At 39.0% G+C, this 15,658-nt stretch overlaps 2 protein-coding genes across 4 annotated transcripts in view; one reads left to right on the top strand and one right to left on the bottom strand.

The window, feature by feature from the left end:
- Positions 1 to 15,496, bottom strand: part of cib2 (calcium and integrin binding family member 2) — a 40,878-nt gene extending 25,382 nt beyond the window's left edge. The window contains exons 1-2 of one of the 3 annotated variants that reach the window (XM_082159349.1): positions 14,966 to 15,496; positions 4,256 to 4,444 (exon numbers count right to left, since the gene is read on the bottom strand). In XM_082159349.1, coding sequence (XP_082015475.1) covers positions 4,256 to 4,306 — 51 coding nt within the window. In that variant the 5' untranslated portion in view covers positions 4,307 to 4,444; positions 14,966 to 15,496. Of the gene's footprint in view, positions 1 to 786; positions 3,999 to 4,255; positions 4,445 to 4,519; positions 4,570 to 14,965 lie in introns of those variants that run through there. The other 2 variants (XM_082159348.1, XM_082159350.1) reach the window with 2 other exon arrangements.
- On the top strand, positions 6,114 to 14,646 carry lrrc61 (leucine rich repeat containing 61). Its single transcript, XM_082159342.1, has 9 exons — positions 6,114 to 6,733; positions 7,640 to 7,735; positions 7,816 to 7,962; positions 8,662 to 8,722; positions 8,806 to 8,891; positions 8,972 to 9,037; positions 9,134 to 9,202; positions 11,516 to 11,641; positions 11,763 to 14,646. The coding sequence occupies exons 1-9, from the start codon at positions 6,706 to 6,708 to the stop codon at positions 11,867 to 11,869; spliced, it is 786 nt and encodes a 261-aa protein (XP_082015468.1). The 5' UTR covers positions 6,114 to 6,705; the 3' UTR covers positions 11,870 to 14,646.
- Positions 15,497 to 15,658: the final 162 nt, after the last annotated feature.

Below are 15,658 nucleotides of genomic sequence, written 5' to 3'. Positions count from 1 at the left end.
TAATGCATAACTGCATATCATAATACAAAAAAAGAGAAAGAATAGTAACAACATCTGGCTTAAACCCCAAGCATAATTTCTAAACTAAGTATTTTGTAAGAAGCCTATTATTACTGCTTTGCTAAATGTATTCCTGTGATGCGAAGCTGAATTTTCAGCATCATTACTCTTAAGTGTCCTTCAGTTTTCCTTCAGAAAACATTCTGATATGCTGATTTGCTGCTCAATAAACATTTCATATTATTATAATATTGAAAACCTTGGTGCTGGTTAATAATTTAGTAGAAACCGTGACACATTTATTTCAGGACTCTTCGATGAATAGAAAGATGAAAATAGCAGCATTTATTTGAAATCTGAAAGTATTAATTTCTTTAAAAAAAAAAAAAAAATTGACTGACCCCAAGCTAGTGTACAGTGATTTTTCCTGTTTTAAATGATAAAGATAAAGGGAAAGCACAGAAAATAAAGTGTCGATGAGTCGAAGCACGTGAACCGTGAATCTGACACGTTAAGCAACAGTTTTGCATTCACACTGCATGACTGCACGTGGATCAACACCTGAGCTACTTGTCGGCTTTTTCAACACCTTTTGTATTAGCACACAAAGCCTCTTAGGTTTCACTGTGAATGATAAGTGTTACCCGTCAAAAAAACACACACATATGAAATGAGGCCTGGCAATATGACCGCAGGGAATGGCGACAGCTGTCGACCCACGGTAGCACGATTTGCCTAAAAACCCATTGTGAGACTGTTCCCAGGTCTGTGTATCCGTTTTCTTACCTCACTCACTGTACTCATTGTAGCCATGCTGACCTGAGCCGACAGATTTATTAGCTAATGATTAAAAGCTCTCCTTTATGATGTTTACCCGAACACCCAGCCAGCGTTATGCTAAAAAAAAAATAACCGTCCTCCAAATCAACGGAGCAGCTTGGACGACCGTTTCATGATTTACGCGTATAAGCCTTTGAGTACTGTTAATTGCTCGTTAATTTGAAATATTGAGGCTTGAATCTGTGAGATGTGAGGTAAGGCCACAGCTGCGAGTTATTAGTGAAGAGGATAGACGACCCGGTGTAAAATTATTACCATAGACGTAGCAAGGTCTGTTTTCTTCCATTTTTGGTAGAGCTGAAAAAAGTCTGTCGCCATTTGCTAACTCGCAGCAAAATAAATCAAATTTTTCTTGAGTTATGAATGTGAATTTGCAATCAATGTTGAATGTGAAAGAAACAAGAACCATCCCTGTATTAGAGTTGTCGTAGCGGGCTGCATTAAAATTTAATCATACAAAGTGACCAGTGTATTCTGATTCCCAAACAAACGACTCTAATGAATCAGTTCTTTTTAGTAAATCAAAAACATACATTGTGATCGGATCATGTGAGCGTTTTTTTCAGTTGAGACTATATGTTCTATGATACGGAATATCTGCCGAACTGTTAGTATCTGATTTCGCAAATAGTTTGTTTCTGAAATATAAAAATGTCGACAATGTATCGCACTTGCTCTGGCGCTAGGTTTGGATGAAGAAATGTGCTTGTTGTTGTCGTTTGTTATTGTTGTACAAGCAGAATGTGACAGTTGGTCAGTGTAGTATTTGTCCCGCCCCTCCTCCACTGTGATTGGACGGCTGTGAGAAAACAACAGTGAAGAAAGCATCTGATGATTGCGATGTGGATATCGCACAAGCTCTCCAATTCGCCACTGTCCAGTCAAATCATGTCACATTTGTTTATAAGCTACCACTTATACAATTTAGATTTAAAGCCACACGTTTCATAACTGTTATCTATAAGCCTACTGCAATTGAGGCGTTTATTCAAAAAATTCATTACAAATAGAAAGAAATTTCATGTCGGAGCAGGATTTGAGCGAACGTCGTTTTACCGGTGAGCGTGAGCGGTATATGAGTGGAGCGTACGCTTGGCCCTTCAAGGCCCGGGTATGCTTCATTTTCCGTGTTCCGCTCCGTCTCGCGCACAGTTGAGCGTGAGAGCCTTTCAAAGTATACTCTTTTGGCCAGGAGCGTGGAAAGACTTTCTCAATACTCAACTTGACGCTTCCTCATTTCCTCGCTTCTCCATCCTCGAGCCCACAAACCAATCGAACTCAGCCATATTGAAGGGCCTCTTAATTCACTAATTGCACCGTGGGGAACAAGGAGTGAGGAAGCCTCCTGAGGAGTCATGAGCGAGGGTACACAGGTGTATACTTCCCTCGCATCCCAAGGGTGTGGAGTTAAGATGATGTGAAAGGAAACAAGGATGAAGTTGTACGCGCACTGTGGACACAAAAATTGGGCTGCATGTGGACCGTGTGATGTCTACGGACCCTCCTAATGACGAAAATTTCATCACACGGACAGTGAGCGGACCGTCGCGTAACACGGCCGGCTGAAGTATACTTTGGGCTTGAGCGATTGAGCGGAGTACACTGGCATAGAGTAGAATATTGTGCAGGGGAATATTGAGCCCATGCTCTGATCGTGACCAGTTTATCCCGATTCAAACGACTTTCTTTTAGCAAATCGAAAAAATTATCAGTTCAGCCAGTGTATTTTGATTCTTGAATAAACAAATCTAATGAAAAAGTTATGTTTAGTGTATCAAAATCATAAAGCACGACCAGTGTATTTCCGATTCTTGAACAAACGATTCGAATGAACCAGTTTATTATCAATAAATAGAAACTATACAGCATGGCCAGTGTAGCCAATTTCTGAAATCAATGATTCTTTGAATGAATAAGAAAGTTTGAATAAGAAATGTCCTGTATGTTCATATTTAAATTAACATCATAACGGAAATATTCCCAAATGAATTCGAATCGCGTCAAATTGAAATTGGAATGGAGTTGACTGATCACCGTTTGGTCACCATTTACAAAACATCATCCTTTAGTGTTTCACTGAAAAAAAATAAAGCCATGCGGTTTTGGAAACAAGAAGACACGATGACAGAATCCTAATTTTTGGGTGTCTTCTTTAAGACATGGATAAGTTTTTCCAATGCAAGCAAAATTTTCTGCAATATTCTCCCCCACTAGCCTGATTCACTTTTACAGCATGATGAATGATAAGACTTGGCTGCTCTGAGGAATGAGTCTATCAGCCAAACGGCCAAGCTCCACTGATCCAGGTACGTTCAACCCAGTGATTAAAGAGCACAAGGAGCGGCGGCCATTGTTGCTAACAGCCATTGATCTCCTTGATGCAGTTTGATGATTGGCAGATGGGAAACTCAGATGCTTACTATTCAAATTTCCTTAATATCTGACTCAGTGAACCAGTTACATCACATATCTATACCAAGATTATTTTTATATAAATCTATTTGATGTTAATCACGTTTCATCATACTGCTATAATAAAAAAACAGGACTTTAAAGAAAGTCCAACAGTTTACTAATCAGAATTAGATTAATATTTGAACGTCTATAGTCCTTCTCGAAGCAGTATGATGTTTCGCCAAAGCATGACAGACTACTGTTACCGAAGACAAAAGCATCTTCTCTTCTCACATGTTCGCGCACGAGGAGGATAAGATCTTTGGAACAATATGATCAGATGTCTTCAGATATGCCTCAATGCTCAGACCTTAAGTATCACAAAAAGAGCTAATAATATATCATACATGCTATATGAATATAAATGCAAGTGGCTTACTTCTGTGTGTTGACCATTTTGTTTTAAGAACATCATAAAGATTTACCGAACTAAATACTGACATTTTGATTTGTTTATAGTTTAAAAAGCTCAACAACAGCTATGTCAAACTCATCATTTTCTTGTAAAATCCTACAATCTGCTCAATGTGAAGGACAATAAAGTGGCTTGTATGCCGCAGACAATAAACTAAGAACAAGGTGAAGCCTCATATAAAATCATACAGACCATCTCTGGGAATAAACTGTTGTCAGCATATGCTTTTTCCTTACTTTCTTAATTTGTATTTATTTATAATTCATATATAATTATGTGTATATATATATATATAGGTGTGTATATATGTGTGTAATTATGTGTATATATTATGTGTGTGTGTGTATATATATATATAAAATGAAATAGATAAATAAAAGTAAAATGAAGAAACCCTTTATTTTTTCTTTCCTGATATTTTTTGGTCTTTTTATTTATTTAGAGGAAAGAAAGACTTTCAAAACATTCTTTAACACAAAACTTGATTTTGTTGCTGTTATCTCTATATATGATCTGCAAAGAAGGATAAAGAATAGAGTCTCTTACCTGATAGGCGTCTAGCTGTTCATCAGTAAATATCGTTTGCTTATTACCCATCTTAGTCGAGTGATTTTCCTCTCGTGCAGATGCATCACATTGGTCTTCTCTGTTCTAGGCATTTATGTCCACGGTTTGGCCAGCCGAGAAAATTGGGAGCCAGCATGAAATTTCAGTCCTTCTTGAAGTAGCCTATGCCTGTTGGTGGAAAAGGCGACACTCTCCATAAATACTTAAACAGCTCAAGAAACGTTACACTTGTTTGACGCGTACCGTTCCTGACGCGCGCAGTGTGTACTCGTCCTGTCGCTGTTCGCTCTCACTATGACGGAATTCTCAATGAAAATTATTCTTGAACCAACTAACACCTGTTTACCACCAGGGGGCAGCATGGAACGCCCAGTAGTATATACATTAAATGTGACCCTGGACCACAAAAGCAGTCTTATTATGGGTCTTTTTTTAATTTATTTTTTTAAAGTTTTATTTAAAAAAGTTGTATACATCATCTGAAAGCGGAATGAATAAGCTTTCCATGTATGTATATGTAGGAAATGACAATATTTGGCAGAGATACAACTATTTTAAAATCTGAAATCTAAATGAGGGTGCAAAAAAATCTAAACATTGAGAAAATCTCCTTTAAAGTTGTCCTGTTATGTTCGCGATTGTGCTGCATGCACTCAAAAAATAAATGTTTGATATATTTAAGGTAGGAAATTTACAAAATATCTTCATGGATCATGCATGATCTTTACTTTATATCCTAATGATTTTTGGCATAAAAGAAAAATCGATAATTTTGACCCATTCAGTGTTTTGTTGGCTATTGCCACAAATATACCCGTGCTACTTATGACTGGTTTTGTGGTCTAGGGTCACATATTATATTTAGGGCTGTCAAAAGATTAATCGCGATTAATCGCATCCAAAATAAAAATTTGTGTTTACATAATAAATGTGTGTGTACTGTGTATAATTATTCTGTATATATAAATACACACACTTGCATGTATATATTTAAGAAAAATTTGTTATTTATATATACAAATATTTATATTTACATATAATATAAATTATATGTAAATATATTCAGTATATACATTCAAATATTTCTTAAATAAATACATGCATGTGTGTGTATTTATATGTACAAAATCATTATACACAGTACACACACATTTATTATGTAAACACAAACTTTTATTTTGGATGCGATTAATCGCAATTAATCTTTTGACAGCCCTAATATATTATATTATATTATAAAAATGAATACTATATACACTATTTAGCCTAAATGTAGTCATCTCAATGTAGTCATCCCAGTCATCTCAATAGCAAAAAGTATCCCAATCAACCTGAATTTATCTCTATACAGTACTAATAAAAACAAAACAAATCTTAACACACACAAAAGATAACTAAAATATTCTAAACAATCACACTGCCATAGTAGAGCCATTTTTGTTTCCCCAAAGAACCTTTCAGTGAACAGTCATTAAAAGAACCACTTGTTTTCTTAGAGCGAAAAACATTTTAAAGGGATTGTTCACGCAAAAATTTACTTTTTAGTTGTTCCAACCCTGTATGAGTTTCTTTCTTCTGTTGAACACAAAAGAAGATATTTTGAAAAATGTTGGTAACAAAACAGTTGACGGCACCCATTGACTTCCATAGTATTTTTCTTTCCTACTACCGAAGTCAATGGGGTCCATCAACTGTCTGGTTACCAACATTCTTCAAAATATCTTCTTTTGTGTTCAACATAAGAAAGAAACTCAAACAGGTTTGGTAAGTAAGCGATGACAAAAGTTTCAGTTTTGGGTGAACTAACCCTTTAATAGGGCTAAATAACCTTTTTTCTACTTTAAAGAACCGTTTGTGCAATGGAAAGATTCCATGAATGTTAACAAATCTTCGTGGAACCTTGTGTGAAAAGCACCAAGTCACTCGTGGTTCAAAACAAACAGTGTAATTTATAAAAAGTATCAACAAAATGTTTCGCTAAAGTTTTTTGGGCAAATCTTTCTTTATACATAATCCATTATAACAAACTTTACATAATAGAAAAATTCTAAGTTACATTCCATTCCCAGTTTCCATGACAATATCCTAGTAACCATTGTAAGCACACAAAACGCTGAAAGGGCAACTTCCGGCTGGTGTGAACTTTAAATAATTAATTCATTCCGCGCGTTAATTAAACCAAGAGAACGTTTGAAATGAAGAAAAACATCGGAGCCGTAAAGCAGGGGGGCAAACAATCCCCGCATTAAAATCATCGCTATATAGGGCAGACATTACAGTGAGGCTCAGGCTAGCCGGAGAGAGCTAACAGTCACACCTGCTCAGATCTGCCCGTGCGCACTGCACACTGTAAATGCCCACCAGCATTTATTACCAAAACATCCATCCCATGCTGTAATCTGCGAGTGACTGCATGAATCTCAGCGACCATGGACTCTAAGAGGGAAAAGGACAATGGTGAGTAACGTTAGCTAATTATAAACGGTGTTTTAAACCTTAGCGCGTGCTAGCCGCGGTAGCTGTCCACACTCTGGTGCTGATTTACACAGATACATCTGGGACTAAAATTACATGTATTTTTATCGGATATATTTTGCGGGATATTTCATTGGTCTGGCAGCATAATGAATGCAGCATTGTATTATAATTTCAGTAAAACAGCATGGCGTCTCCTTTAGGGAATTACTCGCTTGTTGCTCCGTATGTGCACTGAATTAGGGTTCATTAAACACATGCTTCGCCTCTGTTAATTAAACCAACTGTTGGTTTACTGTTGGTTACCAACTTTTAGTGTATCCACATAATTTCTGCTATTATATTTTAGCTCGCAAAAGTATTTTTTCAAGTGGGTGCTGTGCGTGTTGCCATGGTCGACTTAAATTGATTAGTATAGATGTTGTTATATTCAAGGCAATTCAGTTAGGACCTAGGTTAAGTGAGATTATTGTTATATTTCTATGATTCTGCACCTTTTTAGAGTACCGGATTACAGGAAACCAATTCCATAAACATCCCAAGTGTTGTTTTAGTGTTATTTATAGGCTGTACTTGTTTTTATTAATATTTTGAATTAGCTTTATTTTTCAGATTTCCCGTTTTCATTTTCAATTTAGGCCTAATTATTTTATGTGCTTTCGTGTGTGTATATGTCAGCATGAAAAAATAATATTTGCATTAAGCCCAGAGGGAGCTGCGGCTGTAATCCAGTCTTTGAGAGTTAAAGAAAAGCGACACATAAAAGGAGATTAAAACTGTAATCACCATGAATCATGTAGAGCCACATTTATAATCTCCCCACAGAAAATACTGAACCCACCACAAAGAGTTTTAATACTGTTCGGACATTTTCTTCTTATATTCCAGATACAGAATGTGCAAAGATCACCAACGTGCTCCTGAAATCCCGCACTGGGGAGTTCGATTTGGAGTCCATCTTGTTTCTTAAACTGAGGAATTTAGGTAAGACAACATTGCGTGTCTTTTCTGAATACATTCTCACAGTCGCACATAAACACAATCTTGCTTTTGTTTTTTGGCAGGAATTTATGATCTTGGATGTATAGGAGAGTGTGTAAACCTGGAGAGGCTGGACCTCTCTGGAAATAACATCACAAATCTGGGGCCTCTTTCACCTCTACGAAGACTTCTCGTTCTTAACTTGTCAGCTAATAGAATCTCAAATTTAGGTAATGATTATTTCAACCTTAAAGAAGCTATCAGTAGAATTCAGAAAGCCTTGTTATTAGCAAAATCGGTGGCTGTTAAATGAACTGCAGCCAGCCAGCAACTTATGCTAATAAGAGCGATGTTTAGATGAATATGTAAATACGTGCAGCACGCTTTCCTCTCAATAAAAAATAAACACAACAAAAATGACAGTTAGGAAAGCCGCTGATCATAGCGATGTGGATATGTTTGCACTAGCTCTGCAATTCACTGGCATCATGTCGACAGATGAGGTAATTAAATACACTATTGTGATAGTTTGATTATAAAGTATATTTGAGACTATAGACTAAATAGATCTGGCTATGTGAGACACTAGTTTGAATTAATCCATTTTCTTTTAGCTCTTTCAGCATTATCCTTTACATTGTAATCATTCATTTCAATTGATTTCTTGGCATTCATTTCTAATGATTTTCCTGGCAAAAACATTTAGAGTTCTTTACATTAAAGTCAGTCTACAGGCTTTCATAGACAACCTAGGAAGTCTGGGAAGGTCTCGTTTTTTATGTTTCGTTACAAGCTGTTCACACATTGGCAATACAAAAGCGATTAATACATGAAATGTATTTTATATAGCCCCTTTTATCTGATTACACGGTATATAAATATCAGTGCTATTATATCTGACTTTTAGAGTTGATCATGTCTCTTCTCAGAACCCCTTTCCAGCTGTGAAAGTTTACAGAGTTTGAATGTTGCTGGTAATGTGATACCAAGGTAAGCCATCTTTTTTAGCTACTCATATTTATCTGCTTTCCTATCCACCTTTCTATATGACACAAATTGATTTGCACCTACAGTGTTGATAATGTTCATGCACTCAAGTCTTTAAGAAAGCTGGAGAGCATCAGACTGAAGGACAACACCTATAATTACACCAATCCAGGTTAGCAGGTTTCTGGCTTTAATTTAATAAATCCGGTTGGCACTCAAAACATTTCTTCATTCTTATTTATTTTGCTACAGTCTGCAAGAGTTCATCATACCGAACTATTATTCTAGAAATGTTCTCAAACTTGAAAGTGTTGGATGGTGAGTTTTTCATTTTATTTTGCTAAACACTCTTTTCAGAAAATGTTGTACTCAGTCTAGCAAGTTATCATGTTCTCTCTTAATGTGTTATTTAAGGTGAAAGGGTGGTGGGACGTGGAAGTGACTTATATCAACTATGCAAAGACATTGATGATACTATTAAAGGTACTTGTTGTAATTTAAAGATTTTAATAGAAAAACTGTCACTTGTGTTTCATTTTTTACTGTGCAATTTTGTGTATAATATGATAATATGCTTAACACAAAAAAGAAATAGAAAAATTGAAATGATATAACATTTTTTGGGGTCAAACATATTTGATTAATTAGTGCAAGTTAATTTGACAGCCCTAAAAATATACCATTCAAAAGTTTGGGGTCAGTACGATTTCCCCCCCCAAAGAAATTAAAACTTATATTTAGCAAGGCTGCATTACATTTATCAAAAGGGACAGTAAAGACATTTAGAATTTCAAATGCTGTTCCCTTTCTGTCAGTCACATTTGACGTTATGTCGACTGATAAATGGGGTCTCACTTGGGAGCCCCAGATCACCTCTGAGTTTTAGAAAAATGGATGAAATGAAATTGGCGAGTGGAATTTGCATGCCTAGCCAGTAGCCACTCCCCTGTACATACGGGTATATAAGATGCATCCATACATTAGATTTTTGCTTCGTAGCTAAGTGGTTGCAAACAGCGATCACTCTTCCAGTCACCATAGCTAAAAGAGCATTATAAAGAGTAGATTGCTGGAAGAATCGATGGCACATTCAGCTGTCTTTCGCCAGTTACTGAGTGCACAGTTAAGTGTAGCGATTCCCCCCTGGGTGCTTTGTTGTAAAAGAGCAGATTTCCCTAAAAGAGCGAGTAGCGTCTTTTTAAAGATGGCTTTCCGTCCGTGTATTCCTGGATGCGGTAATTTCCTGGCCTCGACTAATGGCCATGATCGCTGTCTTACATGTCTAGGGCGCTAGCATGCTGGGATGGCGCTCTTGGATGGTTCATGCCGTCATTGTGAGACTATGACCATGGCAACACTGCGATCTGCTGTTACTCAGCCCAGTTCCTCTGCACTGCACAGGGCCACGGTGGTTAAGACTCTGGGACATCTGAGGGTTACAGTGGGAGCTCTTCCACCAATCCAGTCCTCCAGCATGTCGAGTGCCGCCGAGCGTCTGGATGACCCGGGTCCCTCCCATGGCGGATCCAACGTGTCATTCAGTGCTCTGGCCGAGGACCAGATGTCGATTTCTGCATCAGAGAGTAGGCTATAGTCCTCTAGGGATGTAGAGTAAATGAGGCTGAGCTCCCCCCGTGGGGTGGTCACTCACACGGAGTCGGATTAAGAGTTGACGGCCATGCTTTCCCTGGCCAACGGGGGGGATCAGGCTTGAGTGAAACCCTCCATCTTGCCTTGGACAATTGGTTCCTGTGTTTTTCCTGCCCCAGTGCCTTTCTTCCTGGAGGTGCATGAGGAGATCCAGAAGTCATGGAAGGAACCTTTTAAAAAGTCGCTTCACGGCCTCCTCCACTCTAACTACCCTCGATGCTGGGGCCACTGCGGGGTACATGGAGATTACACAGGTGGAGCCTGCAATTACGGTGCACTTGTGCCCGTAAAGTGCCGCCAACTGGAGGAACCGCCCGCGGCTCCCGTCCAAGGCCTGTAAGCTGACGTCACACCTGGATGCTAAGGCTCACAGTGCTGCTGGACAGGCCACCTTCACCCTGCATGTGATGGCCATCCTGCAAGTACATCAGGCCAAAGCACTCAAATAAGTGCATGAGGGTAGTTCTGAACTGGGGTTGATGCAGGAAATGCGCACAGCGACCGTCAAGGCGCGGGCCCTCGGCCAGACAATGTCCACCTTGGTGGTCCAGGAATGCCATCTCTGGCTGAACCTTGCAGAGATGTGGGATGCCGACAAAGTGCGCTTTCTCAGCGCCCCCATCTCGCAAGATGGCTTCTTCGGCGAGACTGTAGAGGACTTTGTCCGGCAGTCCAAAAGCAGACAGAGGCCATCAAACACATCTTGCCCTGGCGTGATACCACCACCACCTGGCTGCCGAGGACTGGACCCCAGTCTGCTTGTCATCGAGGGGTCCTCCTGCTTCGGCACTGCCGAAAACAATATCACGGTCGCAACGTTGAGCCCACAGCAGGAAGGCGACGCAGCCTGTCCCGCCGTTAAACCCCTCAATGTCCATCAAAGCGGCCTTGAGATGGACGACCCAGAGATGGAGGGATCTTCTCTGAAACTGGAGGTTATGATCGCAGCACACCTTCCCCTGGAGGAGAATCTTTTGTTTCATTTAAAAGAGTTTATTTCTGTTCTTACAGACCCCAAGCGTTTTTCTTTTTCTTAATATATTACTTAATAAAATTATACTTCATTACTTTTCAAAAAATAATGATTTTTTACTCTGCCTACATATCTAAATGTTCTATAATTATTATTTTCTCTTTCATTTGTAGCAGGCATGTATAAAAATGGCCAACTGCCTGAGATGCCAGAGACCAAACCTTGGGTGGATGATGGTTTTTGGGAGATAAAGAGATCAAACAATGCCATTGTTGATGAAGCCTATAAACAGTTCAGTGGTATGGGCTAAACTCATGTACATTAATCATAATAATTTTCTAAAACATTCTTTAAACACACCATCAGCAGTCACACTTCCAAAGCATTGATTTAATATGCTTTCGGTAACCTTCTCAACAGATGTTCTTCATGAATGCAGGCTCCTGAATAGTCGAGCAGCACATGTGATCTCACAAAACGAACGGACCTTCAGCCTCAAGAACCAACCAAAGCAGTATGCCGTTTGAATCTGGGAATTTCTCCATCTAATTATATTTCCATAAGAATGCATCTGTTTTCCACAGCTTTTTCTATGTATTTTTAAATGTCCATAAGCTTGATGCATCACCGGTGCCAGAAATCCAAAATGCTCCGTGTTGCCTGCAGTGTGAGGATTTCGTTTTTTGTAACTACACTTGAGTTCTTTCTGATTTTCCACCATTTAAAGCAGTGGTTCTCAACCAGGGTGCTGCAAAGAACTTCTAAGGGGGGCTCAGATGACTTGAAAATAAGCTAAAACAACAACAAAATCAAGATATGTCTTTGTATTTGGTTAAGATACACAAATGAGCCAAAACATGACCATCTGTCTAATATGTTGTTGGTCCTCCGCATGCTGCCAAAACAGCACCGACCCACGAGGTATGGATTTCACAAGACCCCTGAAGGTGTTCTGTGGTACCTGGCACCAAGACCAGGATCAAGATCCTTCAAGTCATGTAGGTTGTGAGGTGGAGACGCCGTGGTTTAAAATAGTTGGTTCAGCAGATTCCACAGATGCTCAATTGGATTGAGATCAGGGGAATATGGAGGCCAGGGCAACACCTTGAACTCTTCATCATGTTCCTCAAACCATTCCAAACAATGTGTGCTGTGTGACAGGGTGCATCATCCTGCTGGAAGAGGCTGAAGGAGTGTACCTGGTCTGCAACAATGTTTAAGTAGGTGGCACGTGTCAAATTTATGTCCACATGAATGGCTGGACCTAGGGATTCCCAGCAGAACATTGCCCAGAGCATCACACTTCCTCCACTGACTTATTGTCGTCCCACTTATTGTGCATCCTGGTGCCTTCACTTCCCCAAGTAAACGGCACACATGTACATGGCTGTCCACGTGATGTAAAAGAAAACGGGACTCATTGGACCAGGCAGCCTTCTTCCACTGCTTCAAGGTCCAGTTACGACGCTCGCGTGCCCATTGTAGGTGCTTTCGACGGTGGACGAGGTCATCACAGGCACTCTGATTGGTCTGTGGCTACGCAGCCCCATACGCAGCAGGATGAGATGCATTGTGTGTTGTGACACATTCCTCCCATAACCATCATTAACATTTTGTGTGACTTGTGCTGCAGTAGACCTTCTGTTGGCTCGGACCAGACGGGATAGCCTTCGTTGTCCTTGTGCATCAGTTAGCCTTGGGTGACCAACACCCTGTCACCGGTTTGTGGTTTGTCCCTCCTCAGATCACTGTTGGTAAATTCTCACCACTGCTGACTGGGATCAACCCACAAGCCTTGCCGTTTAAGAGATAATCTGACCCAGTCGCCTTGCCATAACAATTTGGCCCTTGTCAAAGTCACTCAGGTCATTATTCCTGCACAGACCAATCGGTGTATGACATCAAAGTACCACAAGAGCCGCTTTCGCACCGGGTAGTTTCTAGGAACTTAGCTCTAGGAACTAGCCACCAGGGTGGTTTCCCCAAGAACTAATGGTTCCCTTAGGAACATTTTCCTGGTTGCATTAGCACCGCCAGTAGGAACTCTGAAGTGACGTAAGCCACGCTTGTTGTTGTGACTTTTATTTCGACAGTGCGGCTGACCTTTATTTTGACAGCGCTGAGAACGCCACCCAGAGCCTGAGCACACAGTGCTTGCATTCTCCGTGTTCATTAGTTTAAGATCTGTCTAACAGTCCTGTCTAATACGATATTAGATAGAACTGTTATACATAGAAAGTAGACAGTATATGAAAAGGCATTAGCGTATGCTGTGTGGTTTATGTCCAGTGTTACTAGCAGAGCAGAAATACATAATCATGCTTCGCTTGGTCCCCTCAAAGTTGCATTGGATTTTTCTCCTTAGCGTAAAGTTTAAGAGGTCCATCTATCACTGTTTTCCATGTTTGTAGAGTTAGTTTCTGGAGAAAATATATAGGCTATAATCTGTGTGTTTACACAGCTTTTAAAAAAATGGTGGGTGCTGGTGTTTCGCGTGCGTTCGGCCAATCAGCGTACACTAATGTCACTGGTAGTTCCTATAGTGCTGGTTTAGACCCTACTCTGAAGTAGGAGCTAAATGAGTTCCTCCAAAAGGAGTTCCTAGAACTAAAATTGCTCCTAGTTCCTGCGGTGTGAACACGCCAAAAAATGGGTACTTTTTGTGGTCTTGTTAAGAGATGATCAATGATATTCGCTTCACCTGTGACTGGTCATAATGTATTGGCTCATCAATGTACATCTTTCTAGTTATGTTAAGCTCTAAAGCACTATATTTAATTACATTGTGAGTGATGAGGGCATTCAAGTATCGTTGGGGACAATAGGGGGCCTTGAAGTCAAAAGGTTGAGATCCACTGGTTTAGAGAGACTGATACTGTAGTTACCCCTAATCCAATTTGATCACTGTCTCAGGATGTTCAGAATCAAGACAATTCCTCTTTGCACTCCTAAAACAATGCTGTATTTAACATTATGCTTTAAATTATGCTTAAAATGCTGCTATTTGTATATTTCCTAATGGTAATGCACTTATTGTGTACCATTAGTATTGTTTATTAACCACTTCTGATGCTTTCCCATGTTGCTCTTCTTGTTTACAATTTTTAGAGAATGCTTTTTGCCTTTTTATTCTATGCCTAATGTGGAATTTTTTTTGTACATTGCTTGTTTTCATATGGTATTTCTTTTTCTTTGCTCAAGCAGCTTTTTGTTTTAAAATACATCTAAATTGTATGACATATGATCAGCGTTGCATCTTTGCATTTACATTTTGTTGGATAAAGTATGGTACATTCATGCCAGATATCCCTGTGTCTATGTTATTCATCTTACAAGTAATGTAAATAAGCTGACTATTAAAAAGACTCAGGCTCATAAAAAAATATCTACAGTCTTTGATTAAGCCAGGAGTAGGACATTTTTAAAATAGGACATTAAGTAGCTTTTATAAATGTGCCTAAAATTTTTTTAAAAAACATTACTGTTGTGCATCTTGAAATAAAACGATGCTTTCAGTTTAGACAGCTTAAACATGCATTTTAGTCCGAGTATTTAAATGATATATAAATGGTTAAAGTGAATGTTTACTCAAAAACTTGAACATTCTGTAATAATTTACTCACCCACACATGTTGTTCCAAACAAAGTCGTTCTGTCTTCCATGGGATACAAACGGCAGAATGACCTGAATGATGCCAGAACTTTCATTTTTGATTGAACTATACCTTTTATTTTGCACAAATAAGGTATAAAATATCGTTGTGAACACATTCAAGAAAACATCTCCATCTTGTGGTCTATACATGCATCGGTCTAGTCAATACAGGCACTAGACGTAAACGTTGCCCACCTCATGAATTCTTTTCTATCCTAAAGGTTACTCACTCACAAAAAAATAAATAAAATCGTTTTGATCATGAGGGGAGAAAAGTCACGTTGCAAAAAAAGAAAAAGGGGGAACAAAACTGGAAAATGTACAGTGACATCCAGTACAGTAGGGGGAGTGCAACAAAAGCATGTGCGTTCATGCTAAGAGTTCATGTCAGAGTTCTCATCTTTAGAGCTACATGCAGACTCAGCGGGCCTGAACATATGGTTGCCAGGTAATTATCTAAATCCCCATTTGCAATTTTGAAAATCGCATTTTCCCCTGTAATTGTTGGGAACATTTGTGAAATAATATCAAAATTCATAAAGTATAGCTTACTCTGAAAACGTGTAAGATTTTGTGATACTCCTTTTTTATTGCAATTTATAAAAAAAAATATGCATATAAAGTATTTTTGGTCTGTCTCTCTCTCTCTCTCTCTCTCTCT

The sequence above is a fragment of the Leuciscus leuciscus genome (genome assembly GCF_965113295.1).
Source record: "Leuciscus leuciscus genome assembly, chromosome: 25".
NCBI lineage: Eukaryota > Metazoa > Chordata > Actinopteri > Cypriniformes > Leuciscidae > Leuciscus > Leuciscus leuciscus.
Note: the sequence above shows the minus strand (reverse complement) of the source record. Positions and strands in the feature narration are given on the sequence as shown.